Source organism: Crocodylus siamensis, chromosome 5 (genome assembly GCF_052110815.1).
Source record: "Crocodylus siamensis isolate JL-2025a chromosome 5, ASM5211081v1, whole genome shotgun sequence".
Taxonomy (NCBI): domain Eukaryota; kingdom Metazoa; phylum Chordata; order Crocodylia; family Crocodylidae; genus Crocodylus; species Crocodylus siamensis.
In genome coordinates this window covers 160,381,237-160,405,091 of record NC_143399.1, presented here as the reverse complement: position 1 = coordinate 160,405,091, position 23,855 = coordinate 160,381,237, and the positions used below count along the sequence as shown (strand labels likewise).

Sequence of the window (23,855 nt, the reverse complement as noted above, 5' to 3'; positions counted from 1 at the left end):
TTAATATTTAATTTTTAAATGCTGTGTTAATTTACTCTTTTAGGCTCATATGCTTCATTTTGTTGGCAGGGTCTTTGGGCAGAAGAGAGCATCAGTTGCGGGGGGGGGGGGGGCACGGGTTATGCTGGAAAGCCCTTGCTGAACTAAAGATTAACTAGACACAGGTATCTCTTGCCATTGCTGTCTTTTCAAGTTTGAGGCCTGCCACTGAAGGGCAGCTTGCATTATCACTGTATGTTTCCCTTGTTCTTTAGAGAAATATTAGGCTTCACAGTTGATGTTGTTATTAATTTACTTGTTAAATTATTCCTCCAGAGGACTTTTTCACTTATAAGAGATTGAACTGGGAGCCTCGATTTATCATTCCATCTGATGGATTTATCCAAAGCCTCTTCTAAGTAATATATGGTATGACAGCATTGGGTATGAGTCTGTTTTTGGAGTTAAAACCACTATCTTGTCTAGAGGCAAAGCGCTACTAACACAGCCATACCCCTTCCCTTAGGAATCAGACAGAGACTGCCAGCCCATTCAGCAGCAAAACATTGACTACAAAGATGGGGAGGGCATGATGGGGGCAAGGACAACAGGAAAAAAAAAGGTTAATCCACCCTGTATCACTTTTGAACCTATTATGTAAAAGGCAAAGACACCATTATCCACATATTAATTCACAGAGCCATCTAGTATCCCTAGTATCCACATTCCTGTGGCATCTGTATGAAAGCCTTATGCTACACAAAACAGCTAAACTGTGGAGACATCCAGGCAAAAACACCACAGCATATATTAAATGTATTCACTCCAAATCCTGCAATTTACAATTTTCCATGGATGTCTGCATGTTTAAAGGGGTACTTTAGGGCTGCAGGGGTCCACTTGTACATTGTAAATTGAAGGATACAGGCTTTATTTTGCAATTCCAATATATAATTATCAGGGTGAAAACTAGAAAAATAATTCATTATGCTTCAGTGATAGTTCACTGACATCTTGCAGCTTGCCGCTCTATGGGTCACTGTCAGTTTCTCTCTGCTTAATATTAAGCCTGTATTAAGGCTTTTAACATGAAAAAGACTATAACTCAAGAGATAGCCACATATCATTATTACTGCCCACACCCTCATTATTCATTTATATGAAAGCTACCAGAGCACAAAACAGAACCATACTTAAAGCAGACTCAGTACCTTTTAAATTCTAACAATGCTACAATCTAAGGAGAGGACAGTCACAGTATTTTTTATGTTTCTCTTCCAAAATTAAGGTTTAAATTTGTGGATAATATCCATAGAAGGAAGCTGGCAAGGTGCAATGACACATCATGAAATGACTTGGCAGTTGTGACAAGAAGTATAACAGAAAGTGCAAATCTGTATTGATTGTTTTTCCTTTTGATAAACGTGATGACTTCAGTATCATTTTTGAGGAAAAAAAATCATGTTTTTCCCAATATTTTATATGTATTAAACATTAAGATGACATATTTTACTAAAAAATTCTGCTCATGTGTATAGTCACTTACTACTATACATTCTAGATAAACAGATATTAATTTCATAATTAAAAGTAATCTTGTGTAAATACCCTGCAGGCCTCAATGAATCAAACACATACTGTGTGTCAGGCCTCCCACTGTCTTCAAGTGGAATGTACTGGCTGGATAATTAGATAGTACATATTTTTTAACCTTATTTGCATGCATATTATATCTTTTGCACACTGACAAGCAGCAGTAACAACAAAAGTCAGATTACCACAGGGAATTCCCACAAAGAAGTCTTCATTCCTTATAATTTACAGCCTAAATTAAAATAATTTGATCTTTGACAAGGATGAAATGTCAAGCAGAAGGGGGTCCTCTACAAGCCACGGCCTGTGGCTTCTGAAATCTGCCTAATTTATGTCAGTCACTTCTTAATACATATTTAAGTATTACACGAAAAAGATGATAAATATGCAATCTGACACCTTTGGTATTTCCCTGCTGTTAATTTATAAAGGTCTGGCGTCCCCCAAACCAACTGGAATTATTTAAATAAAAGAAGAATTGTGAAATAAGATGGTACAGAGGCCTGGCTTCCATTTTCACTCAATATTGAACACAGCAGGTAGTACACTAAGACAATTATTTGACTAGGCCTCAGAATCCCACAGTGACGAGTTACTTTTAAAATTAGTAAAGGAGGATTTCTTTTGTTCATACACAGACGAGAAGTTTGCACGACAGGTAGCTTTCCATTGCCCTAACACATTCATATGCTAAAATAACAAAACACAGATGTGTTTTCTTCCCATTTTTTTCTGTTTCACATAATGTAAAGGTGTTGCTAATACAACAGCATGCTTTTTGCATGCATAGCATGTCTACGACAGTTAGAAATTAATAGTAGCTTATTTCTAGCTCCTTTTTTTACCTCAGCCTCTCCCCCTCTGCCCCTCTCTGAGCCTTACATTAGCTTTTTCGCTAGCCTGGGAACATTTTAGATTATCCTTACATTAAGGCCATAATGTCTGATTCAGCTTCCTGAAAATAAATGACATAAAGACTATGCAGTCTAAACAAGTGCAGCATTGTGCCAGATAATACCATCTATTAACTTCTCTCATCAGGCTTTCTTCTTTAAAGGCAGTTATGAAGGTGAAGCGATTCAGGACAACAATTAGGATGCGATGCTTTCCTGAACTGGTGACCCTTCCTGTAACTTATACATGGATTCTAGTTTGTCAGTTAAGAGTTTAAAAATTACTGTGCCCCTCATACAAAACAGAAATACAGGACTTAGGGTATGGGACTGCATAATAGAAAGGCCATGCTTGATTAGGTTAGAAATCAAATACAGAGATGAACAAATATTTGCCCATAGAATGCCTGTTTACATTTTCCCAGCTCAGAGATATAGAGCCTTAATCTTCATGGGCTTTGTTCATTCAAAATTTGGCTCTCTGGCAAATGAGCTCTTTGTGAGTAAAACACACAAAGTGAAATGTGGTATTGTTCACCAAGGTCTCACGTACAATGATATCCTCAAGCAAGGGGCAGCAGGTTACAAACCAGATAAAAGCACATTGTAAACACAAATGCTGATGGCATGAAACAAAGGAAAACCAAATATGAATACACTGTTAAGCATTACTGGTGCGCCTGATCAGCAGGGCAATGACTGCAATTACTTGTTCCTGTCACCCATATTAACGAGGTTAGTTTCTATTTGGTTCGGTCATATACCTTTCTTTAGCCTTAATGATGTTAACCAGCAAGCATAAAGTGATTAAGGACAAGTGCATGTTATAGCGTTACATTCTAATGGCTATTGTTGCTATTAGTAGTAGTGGTATTATACATAAAAGACTGAGATTTAGTGCCATTCCAAGAGGATAATTGTGAGACTGCAGGATTATAACAATTGTAGCCCATATTACGGTCATCTAGTTAAGAAAAAAAATCTAACCACAAACAAGCCTTACAGAGAATTTTGGAAAGTAGTTCCTTGGAAATAAAACCTACTTGTTTTCTTTGTCTCTATTAAAATGTATGCGAGAGAGACTCCAGGACCACATTCAGAAACAAATCAGATAGTCACTTCTTTAGAAGTTTAGTAAAATATTTTTTCAGGGGTTGATTGCATTTAGAAACGAATATGAAACAGTTCCTTAGAAAGCAGAATAGATATTAAAATTTTGCTTTTAAAAGAACAGCTATAAATACTTCAGCTTTCAAGAAAAGAGCAATTTCATCAATTTTTTTTTGGTAGCAACAAAATACCTTCACAAGCACTTCCACCAAACACACTAGGCAAGTTCTGTGCCTGACTTCAGTCTTAGTATTAATATTCAGGTGCTTGGAGAACAACAAAGTTCAAAGCCCATGACGTCCAAGTCAATACGAATCTTTTAGTTGTTCTCAGTAGACTTTGGACCGGGTCCTAACGGCTTTCTGTTACACATTTTGAGCTCTCATGCTCATTGGTAAGTGTCAAATATTCTGTTACTTCCAAAAGAATATCGTTAGATGCTCTACAATTAATTCAGAAGAGAAAAGGATTGAAATATTCTTGAAGAAAAGAATCAGAGAAACAGAGAATCAATGAGTTGGAAGGGACCTAGACAGATCATCGAGTCCGACCCCCTGCCATGGGCAGGAATGAGCACTGGGGGTGGGAGACCCCAGCCAGGTGCCTATCCAATTTCATTATTATTACTTACATACTAGTAGTTTAAAATACCATTTTTATATTAAATACAATCTATTTCACATTACATTTTTAATCAAAATAGCAGCTCCTGGTTTACCTAATGCAGTCAATTCTGTCACAAACTGCTTAGTCCCCCTGTTTGGAGGTAGTTTTTCTTTTGTACCTATTCTGTCCTTATTTATCCAGGTTGTCTTTTTAGCTAACTATTGATGCACAATGATAATGATAAGCAGAGAGAAAAGATAGATGATGAAGGGGAATGATTCCAAAAATGTGTTCTTTAACCTTTATTCAGAAAAGTAAGTACAATTTTAGAGAATTGAATTTTAAAGGCTATAAAAACTTGGGACCTAGAAATAATAAGATTTTTTTATTTTAATCCTGCAGCAGTTCTCACTCCCTCCAACAGTCTTTCATTTTTCTATTTGACCCAGTCACACTCCCTATTGATTTCTAATGGTATAGTTCACCTTTTGCCCTCTTCCACTGTATTAAGACTTCACTAATCATCAAACTGAACTTTGTTCCAATGTTCACGGCTACGCCACAAATAGACATGATAAAAATAATATTTTGGGATCTGGGGTCAAAAGTATGTGCATTTCTCTGTCTTGCTGGATTCAGGCACTCTGCACCCTTGGCTCCCTAACATTTCAGTCAAACCAGTAACATTTCATAGCATGACATACAATAATTAGTTTCTTACTTCTATTTCTACAGATTCATGCAGCTTCTTGCAGGTGGCTGAGAAAGTTTCAGAAGTGCCAAACTCAAAATACCAAAATTTGTTCTTCATTCTGAAACAGGGAAGAAAAAAGAAAAGAAAAGAAATAAGCTTATGCAATATCAATATCTGAACAAAAAAAGTGATCATCCTGTCTTCCATCATAAGTAATGGCAAAGGCTTGGGAACATATGACATCCCATTTGAAATAGATGAGCTCATAATTTTCAAAGCTTAAATGTTGGTGTCAAGTTCTATGATATCCCCTAAAGGGATAACAGAAATGTGTTGAACTGACAGGTTCAAATGCACCTTTGACTTTTCGTTCTCAGTGACTATCACAAGGTTTTTGTCACTTAACCAGTGACATCCCTCTGAAAACTTATTGATTCTTATTTCATATCTTATACCTACTGTGTGGTTGAAATCCCTACTCCATAGATTTCAAGTGTATGGAAGTAGGGCTCTTCCTTGATGAAGAAGACATAAGTAGAGAAGCCAGCTCCAAGCCAGTTAATTGGTTATTGTTTATTGTTGGCAAGAACAGGCATTCATTTCTAGCAGTAGACGTTTCTGAGAATTTCCACTGCTACTAATGTTTCTGGAACAGGGAGCAGTACAGGCATACAGACGGTAACTGCCCCCTCTTCCCTGCTCCTTCTGGAGCTCAGGGTGATCCCAGGTCTGGGGAATGTGGAGGGAGTCTTTTTCCACTGCTCCCCTACCCTCCCATAGACTAGTCTGGAAGGGGACTGCAGAAGGACAGCAGGGTGAAGCCCAAGTCTTTCCCCCAGACTGGGCAGTTCCTGGTCTGCGGAAGTGTGGGGAGCATTGTCCTGCTGCTTCAGGGAGAACTTTCCCAGCTCCATGGGCTTTTAAATCACTGTCTGTGCCCCCAGTTTGGGTGGCACATGCAACATTTAAAGTCCTTAGTGTAAGGATCTGAGACAAAAAAGCTTCCCTGAGCCCACTTCCAACCCCTACTGGCTTTTAAATCACTGCCTAACCATGCAGGTAGGTGGTGGGGTGAGCAAGGGGAAGCTGACAGGGTCAGAACTGGGTTTGGGGACAGCCTCCCTAAACTCAGTCCCTGGTCCAGGAGAGGTGGGGGGGGACATAAAAGTGTTCATTCTTACAATAAAGTTTCTCACACAAGGGAGATATTGCAAGTTAACACCTGGAAGATCTTCTCTTGGAGGGCGAATGTGTCTCCAGGGAGAAACTGAAAATGCTTGTGTGTTTGTAGTATCTATTAGGAGAGTGGTGATTCTCTTGGTAGAAATGTAACACCTGCACAGGGCCTATGACAGATAAGTGTATGCGCAGATGTTACATTTAGACTAACCTAACTTGGTTTAGGTCAATCTACAGGTCTATTTGTGCAGATGTTTGAGGAAGTTAAACTGGGCAAAAAATGACCAGCCTGATCTAAATTAGTTCACCTGAGGAGGTGAACTAAGTTAGATTGGAATGGGTTAGTCCTGCAGTTCCCAAACTGACAGATTGCACACCACTAATTTAAAATGATACAACCTTAAGTACCACCAGCAATTTTTTCAGTTCAACCTTAAGTTATTAGGTTGAAATTTTACCACCAGAAATTTTTTGTCATATAAACTCATTATAATAAATCTGTTAACGTGTACCACAGGTAGGTTGTCTGTGTACCACTGGTGGTACCTATATCAGAGATTGGGAACCTCTGGGTTAGTCAAATCTACTGAATGTCTGTATATATTTGGAGCACATCCTTAGAGCTGGGAATGCCAAGCTGCTTCCATAGCTCCAGGCTACGTTCTTCTTATCCCTCCCTAACCAAGGAGTCTTAACCCCACAACCCTCCCACCCTCAGACAGACATCCAACCCACAGACCCACTACTCCCCCAGCACCCCTATAGACATGCCAGCTGCCCCCAACACTTCCAACCCCCACCCACTCTACAGACCTGCTAGCCCTCCCCCCACCCTGAGTTACTGAGATTGAGTTCATGGCATGGCTCCCAGCACCGGAGAACATGTGCACAAGCCATTTCTGATGTACAATCGCATGGCTTAAAGTAAGATGCATGGCTGCAGCTTGGGTACAGTGCCCAGCTGCAAGTACCCCAAGATATTCAGAGAAAATCAAAATTCCAAGTACAGCATTCTCCTCAGATCCTTTGCACCAGGACAGCGGTGCTATCAAGTCATTTTAAGTCACTGACGCACATAAAAAAGATGGTGGAATTTGTATCCTGAAGTTCATTAATGGATTCTATTGTAAAATAAAAACAGATTTACATCATACTGACATTTATAGTTTATCATGAAGCAGTGGAGATATTACATCTGTTTCCTCCCAAATATATAATGAAGCCTGCACTTCTACTTTACTCAATTTATTTTATTCTGTTAAATATAATCAGTACATCAGTTCATATAATTAAATGCAGTTTTGTGTAACTAAAGCAAGACTTTAATTAATATTCAGTGGCAAAAAACTATCCTAAAAAGATACCAAATTAGAATTCATTATTCACATTTAAGAATCAGATATGAATGTAGTGCATCCAGTTGTATCAGTCATTCTTGGGTATGAACACAACATACTGTGCTTGGAAGTTGATATAGCTGCTTCTGCATCAGTGCACAAATGTGGAGGGGTGGGAAGGAATACAGACTGATTTAATTATAAAATGAACTAGCTATAGAGTTGGGTTCACTCTACAGAGTAAGTGGCTTCAGGTAAAAAACTAGCTGTATTGTAAAGCTACAACCACATAAAGACAACGTAGAGGGGTACTAAACTCGCTGTAGTTCAGCACTGAACTCTAAATTAACAGACATCTTCCAAAAGGAAAACCGTTTTTTCATGACATTGTTTTCAGGGATATCTATCATGCCATATTTTCAAAAGGGCCCTTCTTTTTGTACCCATTGATTGTGTGTGAATGCGGTAAGAGTGGATGCTGTAACACCCTGTTACTTCTGAAAACCAGATCTTTAGATGGCTTCTTTGCTGATGTCAATTAGTAAATTCATGAATAGATCAAGGAACATTTACATTACCAGACGACAGGGTTTGCAAACGTTATTGCCTCATGCTCACCTCAGACTGATGCAACCTAAAGAATGAAAACTGAAAACTGGCATTTTCCTATGCTCTACAGTGGGACAGTATGCAATTGAAAAGTAGGAAAAACAAAACAGTCAGTTATAAGAATACAGAAAAGCAGTTTATTTTCTTACTCTTTAGGAATAAAGATGAACAAACCTTGGTACTTTTTTTTTTACAGCCTCTCTTCTTGCTATTTATTCCTATTCTCTCTCAATTCCTTTCCCTTTATTTGCTATCTTTCCCTCCAGTCTATAAAGTTTGCTTTGACTTGACATTTGTGAATGGCTGCATATGCTGAAAAACCTGACTAATTCGGGGGGTGGGGGGGGCGGGAAATTATATGATAGCAATCACATAGTTTTTTAAGGACATCAAGAACCTAGTGATGTTAAAATCATGCTAATTGTCTTGAAGAAATAACAACAAAACCCAGAATTTGACAGCGCACTTGATATTTACTAGAAAATTTGAATCTATGAATCAGAACATTGTAGAATTATGTTCTTGTGGATTAATCTATTTATCAGTTACTGTTTGGAGTGAATATCTATTTCCTGTCACTGCTTTGTACCCTGTGGGATCACATTATTCCCTAAAATGTAAGTATTGTATATGCTTGTTCTCCTTTTTCTTCTTGGAAGAATAGGAAAGATGAAACATCTGTTATCAAGAAGAAGACTAGAAATACAACCATTAGAAAGATAGATATAGATATTATTTTTTGGCTTCAGTTTCAAACAGATGTATCAAAACCCTCAGCAAACTATGAAATGGACTAGATTAGAGGTTTCCTTCAAATATGCAAATTACCTTTAATAGCAAAGGAGATATTTTTGAAGTTGTACACTTCATATATTCTTTTCTTATACATAACAAAGTTACAAGTTAAAAAATGAATAAACTGGAGAGATGAGAGAAAATAACACTAAACATCATATGCAAAACCCATTTTTTCTTTATTTTAAAACAATTTTCCTTTGTTTTAATAGATAAAAATCTCCAAATCTGTCTTTAGCTTATGTGCTGTGCTTTTAAGTAGATGACGCATGTCTATTTTATCAATGGCAGCAGGAAATATAGCAAGACTCCTTTTGGAAGTGCAATATATCTTATTGTGAGCATGTAACAGAAATACATTTGTTATACTATGTATTGAGTCATTAAAGTCGGAATACTGTAGAATAGTAAAAAATGGCAGATATTTGATTGTAAGGTGGTCAGAATAAACACATCAAAGTGTAGGCAGCTATCCTGATTGACTGATTTTTCTTAATAGGTTGGCTGATGACTGAGTGTTGAAGTTTTTGTTTAAAGGAAGCTCTAGTCCAAAACATTTTAGCTGTTTATACCTTTATTTGTTTCACTTTTTATTAGAACAGTAAAGGTTACTGCTTATTTTATAAGAAATGTTTGGTGTATATTTTGAAGCAGAAATGTAATCTCTCTTTAAAAACAATATTTTGACTGCTAATGCAATACAAGATCAATAATGAAAACAATACTTAGAACAAATGTATATATTAGATAAAAATATAATACATACACAATCTGTACAGAAGTTAAGGATGCACTAAACAAAACCATACTTCAAAAGTCTAACTTTTTTTCTCTCATTTCATGTAGTCTAGTACTAGAAAATTCAGTGGTAAGTAGGACAATCCTCTAGAATAGGTTTGAGACAAATTGGCAATGCAGTAGAAGAAAGTCTGTACTGCCATTACCGACAATATTCTTGTACTGTAGATGAATAGCACACTTTTGCCTCTAATGCTGTCAATCCAAAACCTTTCACAAGTACTACATTCACTTAATTAAAAAAAAATGGTAGAGAAGTATTTTCATCCAAGAATCAAGCGAGTTTGGTTATTCTGAATGTTTCCTGGATAAGGTCAGGCCAATATTTGGTTATCGTGATCAAAATAGACTGTGATAAAGCTTTGCTTTATTATCAGTTCATTAGAAACCCCCCTACTGCTAAAATTATTTTATATAACCTTTCTGATTAAGTAATTACAAGTCACATTATTGGAAAAAATTGTTCTGTATCTAAATATGGAAATAATAAATGTTTTATTATACACTAGAAGAGCACATGCACTGCATCACAATATGCACAGGCAGCCAAATGAAATATGCATGATAACACCAGAATTAGTTATGGCATATTATTAAAAGAGGGGTCAGTCAATAAGAAAGTTTACCTTTAAATTTGAAAAAATGTACCCTCCACCCCCAAACTTCAAGGAAGAGAAGTTATTCAGGATACAAACATAATTTCTTATTAAGATTGCATTAACGTGCTTAGAACTTTGCCAGCTTTACCTTTTTTTTTTTGGAAAATTTTATTTTGTACCTTTTTCAGTAGGGGGGTGGGATTTTAGCCAAAATTATTGAGAGCAGAGTTGAGAGGTGAGGGGGGAGATTAGTATGCCAATTTGCTCACATTAAACATTTCTATTATCATTTCCTTTGAAAACCTCTCCCATCTCCATGCTTTGAAGAAGGGACATTTAATTCAGCATTGGAATAACCTTGTGTTAGTGATTTGATGTTTGCCATCTGCAAAAATATTCCACCCAAACTTGGCTAAATTATAATCTCTGAAAAAAATTGCACTTGCTCACTACATATCTCTTAGATTTTACCAGCAAAGTTCCTTGAAGTTTCCATCCAGGACAAGCATGCTTCCATCTAGGACGGAGCAGGACTTTCCCTGAAACCATAGCTTTGGGCTCCTGCTCCAAAGCTTTGCTGGGTCAAGGGCTCCAATCTTGTATACATTCCCAAGCAGTATGAAAGGAAAAACTGCCAGTTTGGAGGCACAGGCGAGAAAATCTGGAAATGTGGTGAGTGGGAGGATGAGAGGGATGGAAAGTTAGGGTACAATGGTAGACTGGTAGGGCATCTTTACACGTGGGCCGGGGTAGGATGGGCACTTCAATTAAAGCAGCTCTCGGGAGCTGCTCTAATTAAAGCACCCACAGTGTCTCATGTATTCAGCATCCTATGCTTCAGAATGGCAGTGAAGGCGCTTTAACTAAGGTTCATTTGATGAGCTTTAGCTAAAATGCCCCTGCTGCCACTTTGAAGCATGAGGACACTGAACACATATGACACTAATTAGCACGCTTCAGCAGACTTGATTAATTGTGTCTGTTGCAATGCATTCTAATTAGAATGCATTGAACACTTATATATGTGCCCATAGTGGCTAGACAGGGAGACTGGGAGCTTGTGGGAAGACTAGAAGTGTTTGGACAAGGAGACTGGGAATCAGGATAGACAGACACTGGGAATAAGAACTAGGGAAGGAAATGGAATGAACTAGTAGTAAATTACCTAAATAAATTATGACAATCAACACTAGAGGAGATGGGGAAAATTTGGAGTGGCTGGGCAAAGAGACTGGCACTGGGAACCAGTGAGATGGGAGAAGGAAGGGAGGAAAACAGGAGGGAGCAGATGGATAGCTGAGACTGGGCAAAGAGACTGGAACAAGAAGTTGAAGCAGGGGTAATACTCATGTTGTACAAGTAGCCCAACAATGGAGATCTAATATTGGATCCAATGAAGATGGAAAGTGGTTATATGGGGAATAGGAATGCTTGGGCAATCAGGCTGGAACTGGAAAAAAGAGGGACAATATTAGGACTTGCTGAACAAGGGGACAGGGTGTGAAGACTGAGACTGGCTAGGCAAAGAATGTAACTGAAACAAGAAGGCAGGGACAGAAAACAGATAATAGAATTTGAACAGAGCCAAATTGTCAAAGATAAATAGAAAGGGATCAAGACTGAGGAGAAACGTGCATGGTATTATTTGGGGGTCCAACAATTAGTGTGTAATAATCATCATGGATCCTGGTTTTCTCTGTTAAAAAGTCCCAAATTCTCTGATTTGAACCCCCAAAATCCATGTTTTTCTGCAATTAAAATGAATTATATACAGTGGGGAAGCGTGGTCATGCTTGAAGATAGGCTACAGTTACAGGAGAACTGAGACAAGCAAGTTGGACAGGTTGGAATCTGATGAAGTTCAATGTTGAGAAATGTCAAGTGCTCCATCTCGGGATGAGCAACTCCCAACACACCTACAAGCTTGGTGGCATCAAACTGACTAGCACCACGAATAAAAGGGATCTGGGGGTAACAACAGACAGTATGAATATGCCAATGCAATGCTGTAGCCAGTAAGGCAAATAATACTCTGGCATGCATCAGTCAATGCATCTCCAGCTAAACCAAGGAGGTGATTCTTCTGCTCTACTCAGCACTGGTGAGACTGCAGCTGGAGTACTACATCCAGTTCTGGGCATCCTACTTTAACAAGGATGTGGATAAGCTTGAGAGAGTCCAAAGAAGAGCCATCTGTATGATCACAGTCTTAAAAGGCAAGCCATACAAGGAAAGGCTGAGGGATCTGGGACTCTTCAGCCTGAAAAAAGAAGGCTGAGAGGAGACCTGGTAGCAGCTTACCACTACATTCAGGGAGTACATCAAGGGCTTGGTGAGCAACTGTTCACCAGGGCACCCAAAGGGAAAACCAGGAGTAATGGCCACAAACTCCTGGAAGACCATTTCAGGCTCAACATTAGGAAAAACTAGGGTAATCCAGACTGTGGAATAAGCTCCCTCCAGAAGTTGTGCAATCAGCTACCCCGGAAATCTTCAAGAGAAGACTGGACAGTCACCTTGCTGGGGTCACCTGACCCCAGTTGTCTTTCCCACTTGGTGCAGGGGGCTGGACCTGATGATCTTCCAGCCTTACAATCTATGAATCTAGGTCTCTGTTGAACACAATATTTTATTGATATATTTAAATTTTAAAGCAATTTGGAAGCCTACCATTGCCTCAATCATTATAATAAAATAAATTTTAAATACCTAAAATACCGATATAATTTGGTGTTTGATTTTGGTTTTTTATCATGGAAAATCAGAGCTCCCTCTGCCCCCTTTTCTCACCAGGACATGGGTCCAGCTGCAGCTGTCCCTCCTGCTGCATTGTGGTGTTGAGCAGTCCTGATATGCTGGTGTCCCTCACTCCCAAGCCACAGCTCCCCCATCCCTGCTAGTGCCCCTCACTCCTGATTCACAGCCCCTGTTTACTCCCCACCCACTCCTTTCTGGCAGCAGCTCCTCCCCTGCATCAGGATCTGGGTCCAAATGTGGCTGTCCTCCCCTCTGCTTTGTGGTACTCAGAAGCTCTGACATGCCGGTGCCCTGACCCTGCCCATACTGTTGCCCCTCACTTCTAAGCCACAGGCCCCCCCAGCGCTATCAGTGCCCATGTGTGTCCTGTGTTCTGCCATCCTGTCCCTTGGCCAAAGGATTCTCAGGTCCTGCTCCCAGCTTCAGCCTCATCCTCTCCCTCTCGACCTCCAGAAAAGGCTTAGGGTTTTGCACCCTTTTTGCAAGCAGCTTGTTGCAGGATGGAACTGCCAGGCTGCAGAGAGCTGCTTCCTGCTTCAAATAGGAAAATTCATGTTTTTATCCTTTAAAGGAGAAATCTGTGTTTTTCTGCAGAAAAAAGGAAAGCCCAGATACCTGATAATCAGTTCAAAGTTCATATCATAATGTATATGATCACGGGGACTATTAAGGAAACATTAGAATGTCTAGTGAAACCTAGCTCCAAGTGCTTGAATTTGCAATCTTAATAACATTTTTACCATTACTTTGTTTATTATACACAAGTAAGGATTTCCAAGGAAAAAGAAACATAATTACTCAAGTGCAGAATGTTGCAGCACTGAGCATGAGGACACATCGCCAGACCATATGCCTTGAGACAGTCAGCCTGAAGAACTCTCATTCTAGGAAGGAGGAGGTGACGGGCAAGCTGGCAGTGGATCATACTGGCTATTTTCTGTATTTACTCAAATCCATGATCACCTCAACTTTAAGATGACCCCACAACAATTAGTTTGTTAAATATAAACATAAACATAAATTTATTATAATTTTCCACATACAGAATCTAATTATTGGAGGGTTGTACTAAATTTGTTCTCCACCACACCATGGTGGTGGTGGGGAATCAGTAGCAGGGGAGCAGGCAGCCTGACCTGTGCCTCTTGCCACCACTCCCTTGACTCCCTACCTGTTACTCCCGGCCACTTGTCACACCTGCCTGCCCCTCCTCACTGCTTATCCTATTCAGTAGTTCTGGTTACATCTCAGGCAGAGAGCAAACAGTGGCTTCAGCCCCAATCATGGCTAGGCAGCAATGGCAATGGCTCCAGCCCTAGTTCTGGCTCTGGCCCCGACCCTAGCCAGGCAGTGGCAGCAGTCAAGCCAAACAGAAGCAAAGAAAAAATTCTGCGCTCGGGAACAACTGAGACCTGACAGGCTACAAAACTCTCCAAAGCTCTGAGTGTAATGAGTGTGTTCATTTAGGACCTTAAATATTTGATTTTACTCAAGACAGTAAAAGCATAAACACAAAGTAAGTTGTTGCTTCTAACCTGCTAAACCCCAAATAACTTGGACTCATAATACCCGGCAGACCATGTCTAGTGAAAAAAAAATCATACAGGAATTAATAAGTAAAATAACACCTCCTTCATTAGAGGTTTTAGAGAAGCATCTGAATAAGCATTTGCCTAGGATGCAAATTTGTTAGGTTGAAGTAGATGAGCGCTTACAACCCTATAATTCTATTACAATGACTATATATTTCTGATATAAAACTGGTTAAAATACATTTTTTAATCTAATAACTTTAAATGTTAAAAATGAAGCACTATTTGGGCTTTTCACAAAATTAAAAGAAAGAGTTTTAAAAAAATAAATCTGACTTTCTTACAGCAGTGTACAATAGACAACATATTTTCCATCGTTTCTCATTATTCGTAGATCTATTATCTAGGTAATTTTATACTTAGGTAGAAATGATTTCATTGTAGCATATAATATATATTAATAAGATTGTATGACTTTTTCTAATGTTCTTCTTTTCTTTCCACTTCTGTCTTAACAATCATATAACTCCTTTTAGGCTTTATAATGAATCATACGCAAAAGTAAGGAAATAGCCAGTTGGAGATGCACATCCATAAGAGATTTATGTGAGGCTGGCAAGATTTTAATAGGTACATCTTTGTCAATTTTTTTCTTTCCCATTACCTACTATACTTATGGCAAATAAAGTATGTTAATCTGCTACGGTACACAGCATAAGTATAAACTGTACAAACACTAGGATAAAATCTAAGGGCTTTGAAAAGACAGCTACAACACTAGCTTTACAAAAATAAACAAAATAAGATATCCACACTGTCACAACTAGAGTACAGTGATCATCAAATGTAAATTTAACATATAAAATGGTTATGCTATTCAATAGCATTATGCAACTGAATTATCCCATAACTAATGAGTTTCATAAATGCTTTTGCAATGCTTTACCAGCAATTCACTCCCTGTCTTGCTTTGCAATTAATTTTGTTTTGTATCCTGCAGTTGAATATGATATTCTTTTATAATCTCTTCTGTACTATGTACCACAAGTGCTGCCTGCTGACCATCTCCCTGCCTGCCTGCCTTCTGATTGTGTGATCCCCAACTTGTATCCTGAAGTCACCATTTCCCACTTTTCCAGCTTTTTGCAAGTGTGTTATTCTTTCCATCCCTGATCTTACCCTCCTACATTTTGCCAGCTCCTGTATGACCTTAGTCCCAGCTACATTTCTTTTTTTCTCTTATTGTCTGTTACTCAGAAAGCGAAATGCCATCTAAGATCTCTTTCCATCCCATATTTTTCCACTTATTAGCCATCTCTAAAACCTGACTCTTGTCTTTTGGATCACTTATGAGTCTGACCCTCTCACATGTTCTACTCACCACATAGTTAAGAATTAAATGACACATAGAGGAGAATTTTATAGTATAATGCTATTTAAGATGCGACTTATTTTAACAGATAAGCAACATTCAGTCAATCAAGGCACTGTGCTAGCTGTTTGAACTTCTCTAGTTACTGGATGAACTAGATGATTTCTGAGTCATACCTCAGAATGCACCTGTGCTATCCTGACATGCAACAGGACATATTTTCTTGCTTAATGGGAAAAAAAATTATATATTTCTCCCAAGGTTACATAGATGTGATACTCTCAATTGGCACAAATTAGCAGTAGGTTAACCTAGAGCACCTGGTATTAAACCCAGCAATTACAAAACAGTATGAAGCTTGAATGATAATAGTTTACAAGCTATTCCCCACGTAACCAAACAAGCTTTCCATTCTATGATACAAATAGGTTTGTGATTGAAATGAAGAATCCTAGTATTTGGATTTAAAGACAACAGGTCTTAAAGAACTTATCAACATGGCTGAAAAATAAAAATATGTTTAGTTTCTCAAAAAGTGCTGTGAATCATCAGCTTGTTTGTTATAAATTACACTGTATACACTAAACTATACTATGTCATTTAAACTCCTTTGTGCCCAGTCTGCGCCTTGAGAATTCCTACATTTTACATTTTATTTTTATCCCAATATTTCCTCTTAGTTTCTCTCCCAATTCCCCAGTCTTGGGAGCAGATGCTGATGTACCAATGAGTCATTAATCTGAAGAGGTTTTTTACATGAACAGAAAGAAAATCTGTAAACTATTTCACATTTGCCAGATCTGACTGTACAAGGGAATCAATAAAGCACCGTTTGAAAACCTCTACATGTATGTTATAATAGACCAAATAGTTTAGATCAAGGTCACAGAACTTCACATTTCATCTGTAAATTATGTCAGATGAATAAAACTATTTTCCTTTTTTCTTCCCCCTAATATCCTGGTATGTAAAAGCTGATATGACACTGAGTACCACTTAAATTAATGAGACCATTGTTATAGTTCTCCAAAGGTTCAGGAACAGGTTTATAAGAAGAAACTTCTGGCTGGCTACTTCAGCTGCATGATTCTCACTATATTTCAGAATAAAAAATGCATAAAGCAGTTTTATGAACTGCTTCTCTGTAAAGTAGATCCATATGGAATTCATTAATCCATTCTTCTACCCAAGAGTGTTTAACTCCCATTGATGAATGAAAGTAACTCAAAGATGTTCAATTCTGAGAAAGCTTAAAAAAAAATCTAAAAAAAACTTTTAAAAAGACTGTTACCACTATTGAACAGAAAATAGTGAGCTAGTAAAAAACAAACAAAAAAACCCCAAAAAACAAAAATTCGGTAAAGGGAGAAAGCAGCTATTGCAGATTTAAAAGACCTAACATATTTTTCCCAGGTCTACACAAAGAAATTGCTTCAACCTGCCCATGTAGAATAAGGGAAATGATGTCCCTCTGACATGTTCTCTCTCTCTCTTCTTTAGGTCCCTGAAGAAGCTGCTGTAGAGCAGTCTGAAAGGGTTGGGATTCTGCAGGATTCTAGAATAGGTTTAGGAGAACCTACCACTCTCCTGACTGGGATTTAATAGATCTTAAAGCTCCATTCACTTTTAGGCACCCACTCCTGGGATCTTGGTGGCCTAGTTAAGGTATTGAGGTAGGGTTGGAGTATTGTAGCCACAGTGGTCTAGGAATAGAATCACAGAAACAGAATCATAGAAAGTTAAGATTGGAAGAGACTTCAGGAGTTCATCTAGTCCAACTCCCAGCTCAAAGCAGGACCATCCCCAACTAAATCATGCCAGCCAAGGCTTTGCCTAGCTGGGCTTTGAAAACCTCCAAGGATGGAGTTTCCACCACCGCTCTGGGTAACCTGTTCTAGTGCTTTACTATTCTTCTAGTGAGAAAATTCTTCCTAATAGACAACCTAAGCTTCCCTTGCTGCAGCTTGAGACTGTTGTTCCTTGTTCTGTCATCTGCCACCACTGAGAACAGTCTAGCTCCATCCTCTTTTGAACCCCTCTTCAGTAGTTGAAGGCCACCATTAAATCCCCTCTCAGTCTCCTCTTCTCTAGACTAAATAAGCCCAGTTCTCTCAGTCTCTTCTCATAAGTCACATCCCCCAGACCCCTCACCATTTTCATTGTCCTCCTCTGGATTCTCTCCAATTTGTGCACATTTCTGTACTAGGGTACACAAAACTGGAAACAGTATTCCAGATGTGGCCTCAACAGTGCAGAATAGAAAGCAATAATCACTTCCCTTAAATTACTGGCAACACACCTACCAATGCAGCCCAGTATGCTGTTAGCCTTCTTGTCAACAAGGGCACACTGCTGGCTTACATTCAGCTTACTGTCCACTGGAACCCCCAGGTCCTTTTCTGCAGAGCTGCTGCCCAGTCAGTCAGCCCCAGCCTGTACTGGTGCATGGGATTGTTCTGTCCTAAGCGCAGGACTTTGCACTTGTCCTTGTTGAACCTCATGAGAATCCTTTTGGCCTAATCCTCCAATTTGTCTAAGTCACTCTGAACCTGGCCCTATCCTCCAGAGTATATACTACTACTCCCCCCAGCTTGGTGTCATCTTCAAACTTGCTGAGAGCGCACTCTGTGCCATCTTCCAGGTTGTTGATGAGGACATTGAATAAAACCAGCCCTAAGACTACACCCTGGAGCACTCCACTTCATACCGTCTGCCAACTAGACACTGAGCCATTGACTACTACTCTCTGAGCCCAATGCTCCAGCCAGTTTTCTATCCATCTTACAGCCCACTCATCCAGCCCATAGTTTCTTAGCTTGCCTGTGAGAATGCTGTGGGACACCATATGAAGAGCCTTTCTAAAATCAAGAAATACCACATCCACTTGTCTCCCCACATTCACAGAGCTAGTCACCTCATCATGGAAGGCAATCAGATCAGTCGGGCATGACTTGCCCCGATGAATCCATGAGGACTTGTTCCTAATCACCTTTTTCTCCTCCAAGTGCTTATAAATGGATTCCTTGAGGATCTGTTCTTCGATGTTTCCAGGGACTGAGGTGAGGCTGACTGGTCTGTAGTTCCCTGGATCCCCCTTTTTCCCTTTCTTAAATATGGCACTATGTTTGCCCATTTCCAATCATCTGGAACTTCTCCTGATCACCATGAGTTTTCAAAGATCATGGCTGATGGTTCTGCAATCACATCAGCCAACTCCCTCAGCACCCTCAGGTGCATCCCATCTGACCCCATAAATTTGTACATGTCCAGCTTTTATAAGTAGTCCCTAACCTGTTCTTTCAATACTGATGGCTTCTCATCTCCTCTCCAAACTGTGTTGCCTGGCGCAGTAGCCTGGGAGCTGACCTTGCCTGTGGAGACTGAAGTAAAAAAAGCATTGAGCACTTCAGCTTTTTCTGAATCCTCTGTCACAAGGTTACCTCCCTCATTCAGTAAGGGACCCACACTTACCCATATCCTTCTCTTGCTACTAACATACTTGTAGAAACCCTTCTTGTCAAGGGAGAAATTAGCCCTTCTACACAAAAATCAGTACAATCTCACAGGAATAACAGAGACCTGGTGGGACTCCACCTATGACTGGAACCACAGGTATAGATGGTGATACCGTGTACAGGAGGGATCCTGTTGCTAGAAAGGGTGGGGGTGTAGTGCTCTATGTGAAGGAGCAATACACTTGCCTACAAGTGGAGTTTGGCACCCAAGAAAGGTGACTTGAGACTGTCTGGGTTAGATTATGGGGGAATGCAGTGAAGGTGATATAATGGTAGGAGTCTACTACCGACCTCCTAACCAAGAGGAAGATTTAGAGAACTGGCAGAGGCTGTACACTCTTGGAGCATGGTTGTCATGAGTGACTTCAACTACCCTGACATCTCATGGGAGGAGCACTCTGCCCAATCTGATTGGTCGCATAGCTTTCTCACTTGCATTGATGAACTCCACTTGTCTCAAGAAGTCTATGGGCCAAGAGGCAAAGTGCTCTTAGATCTGGTACTGGCCAAAGGGGTGATATAATGAGTGGCCTGAGAATTGAAAGGAAGCTGGGAGACAGTGCTCATGTGTTGATCACTTTCTCTATCTATCACAAAGCTGTCAAATTACTCAGCAATGCAGAAATCCTTGATTTTAGGAAAGTTGACTTTCATAAGCTCAGAAATCCAGTTGCCAAGGCCCTGAGATACCAGGATCTGAGGGAGAAGGGAGTCCACAATGAGTGGTAGATCCTTAAGGATGTGTTCCTCGAAGTAAAAGGAAAGTCCATCCCAGCTCATAGAAAAGGAAGCAAAAGGGCTGGGCAACCCCCATGACTAAATAGGGGATTCACGGAACTCTTTTATTTGAAAAGAGAAGCCTGTAAGGAATGGAAGTCAGGTAACATAGATTCATAGATTCATAGATGCTAGGGTCGGAAGGGACCTCAATAGATCATCGAGTCCGACCCCCTGCATAAGCAGGAAAGAGTGCTGGGCCTACATTACCCCAGCTAGATACACATCCAACCTTCTCTTGAATACCCCCAGGGTAGGGGAGAGCACCACCCCCTTGGGAGCCCGTTCCAGACCTTGGCCACTCGAACTGTGAAGAAGTTCCTCCTAATATCCAATCTAAATCTGCTCTCCTCTAGCTTGTGGCCATTATTTCTTGTAACCCCCGGGGGCGCCTTGGTGAATAAATACTCACCTATTCCCTTCTGTGCCCCCCTGACGAACTTATAGGCAGCCACCAGGTCGCCTCTCAACCTTAACATTACCAAGGTGGAGTATTCAGCACTGGCCTGCACCTGCAGGGAGCAACTAGGAAAGCCAAGGCTGTAACCAAACTTAAACTGGCTATGGAAATCAAGGACAGTAAAAAGTCCTTCTTCAAATCCATAAGTAGTTGGAAGAAAAACAAGGGCAACATTGGACCCTTGCTCAGCCATATGGGGTAGCTGTCAACTGGCACCCAGGAAAAAGCTCATCTCCTCAACTATTACTTTGCATTGGTCTTCCACCAGCCCAAGGAGATCACCCTGCCTAGCAGGATATAAAATTACCAGGTCACAGGCAAACACATGCCCATCATTGGTGAAGATCTCATGACGGAACACCTTGAGAGGCTAGACATTCACAAATCAGTTGGCACCCAGGAGTGCTAAAGGAACTGTCTGACATCATAGCGAGCCTAATGGCAAGGATATTTGAGAACTCGTGGTGCTCAGGAGAGGTTCCTGAAGATTGGAAGAGGGACAATGTGGTGCCTATCTTCAAGAAAGGGAGGAAGGAAGATCCAGGGAACTACAGGGCAAACAGTTTGACCTCAATCCCTGGTAAGATATTGGAAAAGATTATCAAAGAAACCATTAACAACAGGCTAATGGAATGCAACATTCTGAGAAATAGCACACATGACTTCATTGTGGGTAGGTCCTGCCTGACCAACCTCATTTCCTTCTATGACCAGGTGACACATCATCTGGACAAAGGAGAAGAGGTTGATAAAATTTATTTCGACTTCAAAAAAGCCTTTGATGTGGTCTCCCCTGAAGTCATCATGGTACAACTGGGGTACTGTGACCTTGACAACTTCACAGTCCGATGGCTGGGGAACTGGTTCTGTGGTCATATCCAGAGAGTGATAGTTGATGGAACCATGTCAACATGGTGCATGGTACCCAGTGACATCCCCTAGGGCTCCATAGTTGGACCAGTACTCTTTAATATATTTATAAATTATCTGGATTCAGGTATCAGAAGCAGACTGGCTAAATTTGCTGATGAATCAAATTATGGGGAACTGTGGTCACACTAGAACAGAGGTTCTCAAACTGTGTTTGTGGACCACCACTGATCTGCAGGCTCCATTCAGGTGGTCCACAGAAAGGTTGCAGAGTAATCAAGAATATCTGTACTTCTAAGGTAAAACTACTGATATTAAAATATGAGTTGTGTGCTTTGATTTGTAGAACAAAAAAAAGTTTAAATGGTCTGCCGAGACCCTCAGCAATTTTCAAGTGGTCTGCAAAAAAATGTTTGAGAACCACTGCACTAGAGGATAAGCTGGTGATTCAGACTGCCCTGGACAGGCTCGCAAGGTAGGCAGATCAAAACCTGATGGCATTAAACATGGAAAAAATGCAAGGTCCTCCATCTTGGGAGAAAAAACCCATACCATACTTATAGGTTCAGCAGTGCTACTCTCACTAGCACCACAACCAAAAGAGACTTGGGGATCATGACTGACCACAAGATGAACATGAGCCACCAATGTGATGTCACAGCTGGTAAAGCAAACAAAACCCTGGCTTGCATCTACTGATTTATCTCAAGCCAGACCCAGGAAGTCATCCTCCTGCTTTACTCAGCCCTGGTGAGGCCACATCTGGAATACTCCATCCAGTTCTGGGCTCTGCACTTTACAAAGGATGTGGAAAAGCTTGAGTCCAGAGAAGAGCCACACGCATAATTAAAGGACAAGAGAACAGGCCTGATGAGATGAGGCATGGGACTTTTCAGCATGAAGAAGTGAAGGCTCAGAGGTATTTGGTGGCTGCCTATAAGCATATAAGGGATGTGCATCAGGATCTGTGAGAACATCTGTTCACCTAATGGTCACAAAATCTGGGAATGCTGTTTTAGGCTTGATATAAGAAAAAAAATTCTTTACTGTTGGAGTTTCCAGAGTCTGTAATAGATTGCTCCCAGAAGTGGTGTGAGCACCTACTCTGGACACTTTAAAAAAAAACACTTGTATGCCTATCTTGCTGTGATCATTTGACCCCAGCTGACTTTCTATCCTTTGGGCAGGGGGCTGAACCCAATGATCTTGTGAGGTCCCTTCCAGCCCCAATGTCGATGAAATCTATTAAATCTATGTTACCCTTTATATCCCTTGCTAGGTGCAATTCCTCTTTGGCTTTCCTGACTTCATCCCTGCATGCCCAAGCAACACACTTATATTCTCCCCTAGTTATTTGTACAAGTTTCCACTTCTTATAAGCTTCCTTTTTCTGATTTAGTTTACTGACGAGTTCCCTGCTAAGCCAAGCTGGTCTTCTGCCATATTTGCTAGTCTTCCTGCAGATCAGGAAATATGTAAGAAGGACTTTTTTAGTGATCTCTTTTATTGGACCAGCTATATAGTTGGAAAAGATGTTAAACCTGCTTTTTTGACACAAAGTCCTCTTTCTCAGGTCACCTTGTACCTGGCCTGAGGAAGAGAATTCTGTCCAAAAGCTTGCCTGAAACCTCCCCCAACTCTTTCCCATCTATGCTTATTGGTCCAATACAAGCTAACACCAAAGAACTTGTTTTTAAGGTACTGACAGATGTCTGGGTGCAGACTGCTATTTATATGGATGTGCACTTACTGACTTAGTGAATAAATACCTTTTGGCAGATTGTGTGGATACATGAGCTTGGGAGTGTCTATCCCCCCTTTAGTTCTACTACCCTTAAGTTCCAGTCCTTATAAAAATGATTATATTTTTCTCTCTCTCTCTCTCAAAGGGGGAGCGGGAGAGAGAGAGATAGTTCTTGCTTTGAAACACTAACAACCTAAACACTAACAACATAGGATGGATAAACAAATTTTAAAAAGAGGCACTATCTTCCATTTGACTGAGGCTTAACACAGTTAATCATATCTTAAGTAGTGACCTGATCACATGCTCAATCAATTAGCAGAGAGATAACTTTGTGGCTTATTCCTCATTGTATTACACAAAATTGTGGCTGTTTCCTGTAACACCTTTAATCGAACTTGTAGAGCACAGTGGAATCTTTCATGACTCGTTTGCTGCTGAGGCTGAAAGACCCCTCGGTTAATGCGGCTCCCAGCCAGAGAGTAGACAATGCACTTCCCTGGCTGGCAGCCCCCATGGCATATCGAAGTTCCCAGTAAGGGGAGTACACAATGCACTCTCTTGGCCAGGAGCCCTGATCATCTGATGATCAGTCTCAGTCCAGTGCTTTTTCCACAAAGCCCACCTTGCTGTCAG

The 23,855-nt window shown here is 40.2% G+C and overlaps 1 protein-coding gene across 1 annotated transcript in view; it reads right to left on the bottom strand.

Annotated features, from left to right (window-relative positions):
- The window catches only part of DGKB (diacylglycerol kinase beta), a 604,653-nt gene that overhangs the window by 117,424 nt on the left and 463,374 nt on the right, over positions 1-23,855 (bottom strand). The window contains exon 22 of the mRNA XM_090046888.1: positions 4,903-4,993. Within this exon, the coding sequence (XP_089903014.1) occupies positions 4,903-4,993 (91 nt within the window). The remainder of the gene's footprint in view (positions 1-4,902; positions 4,994-23,855) is intronic.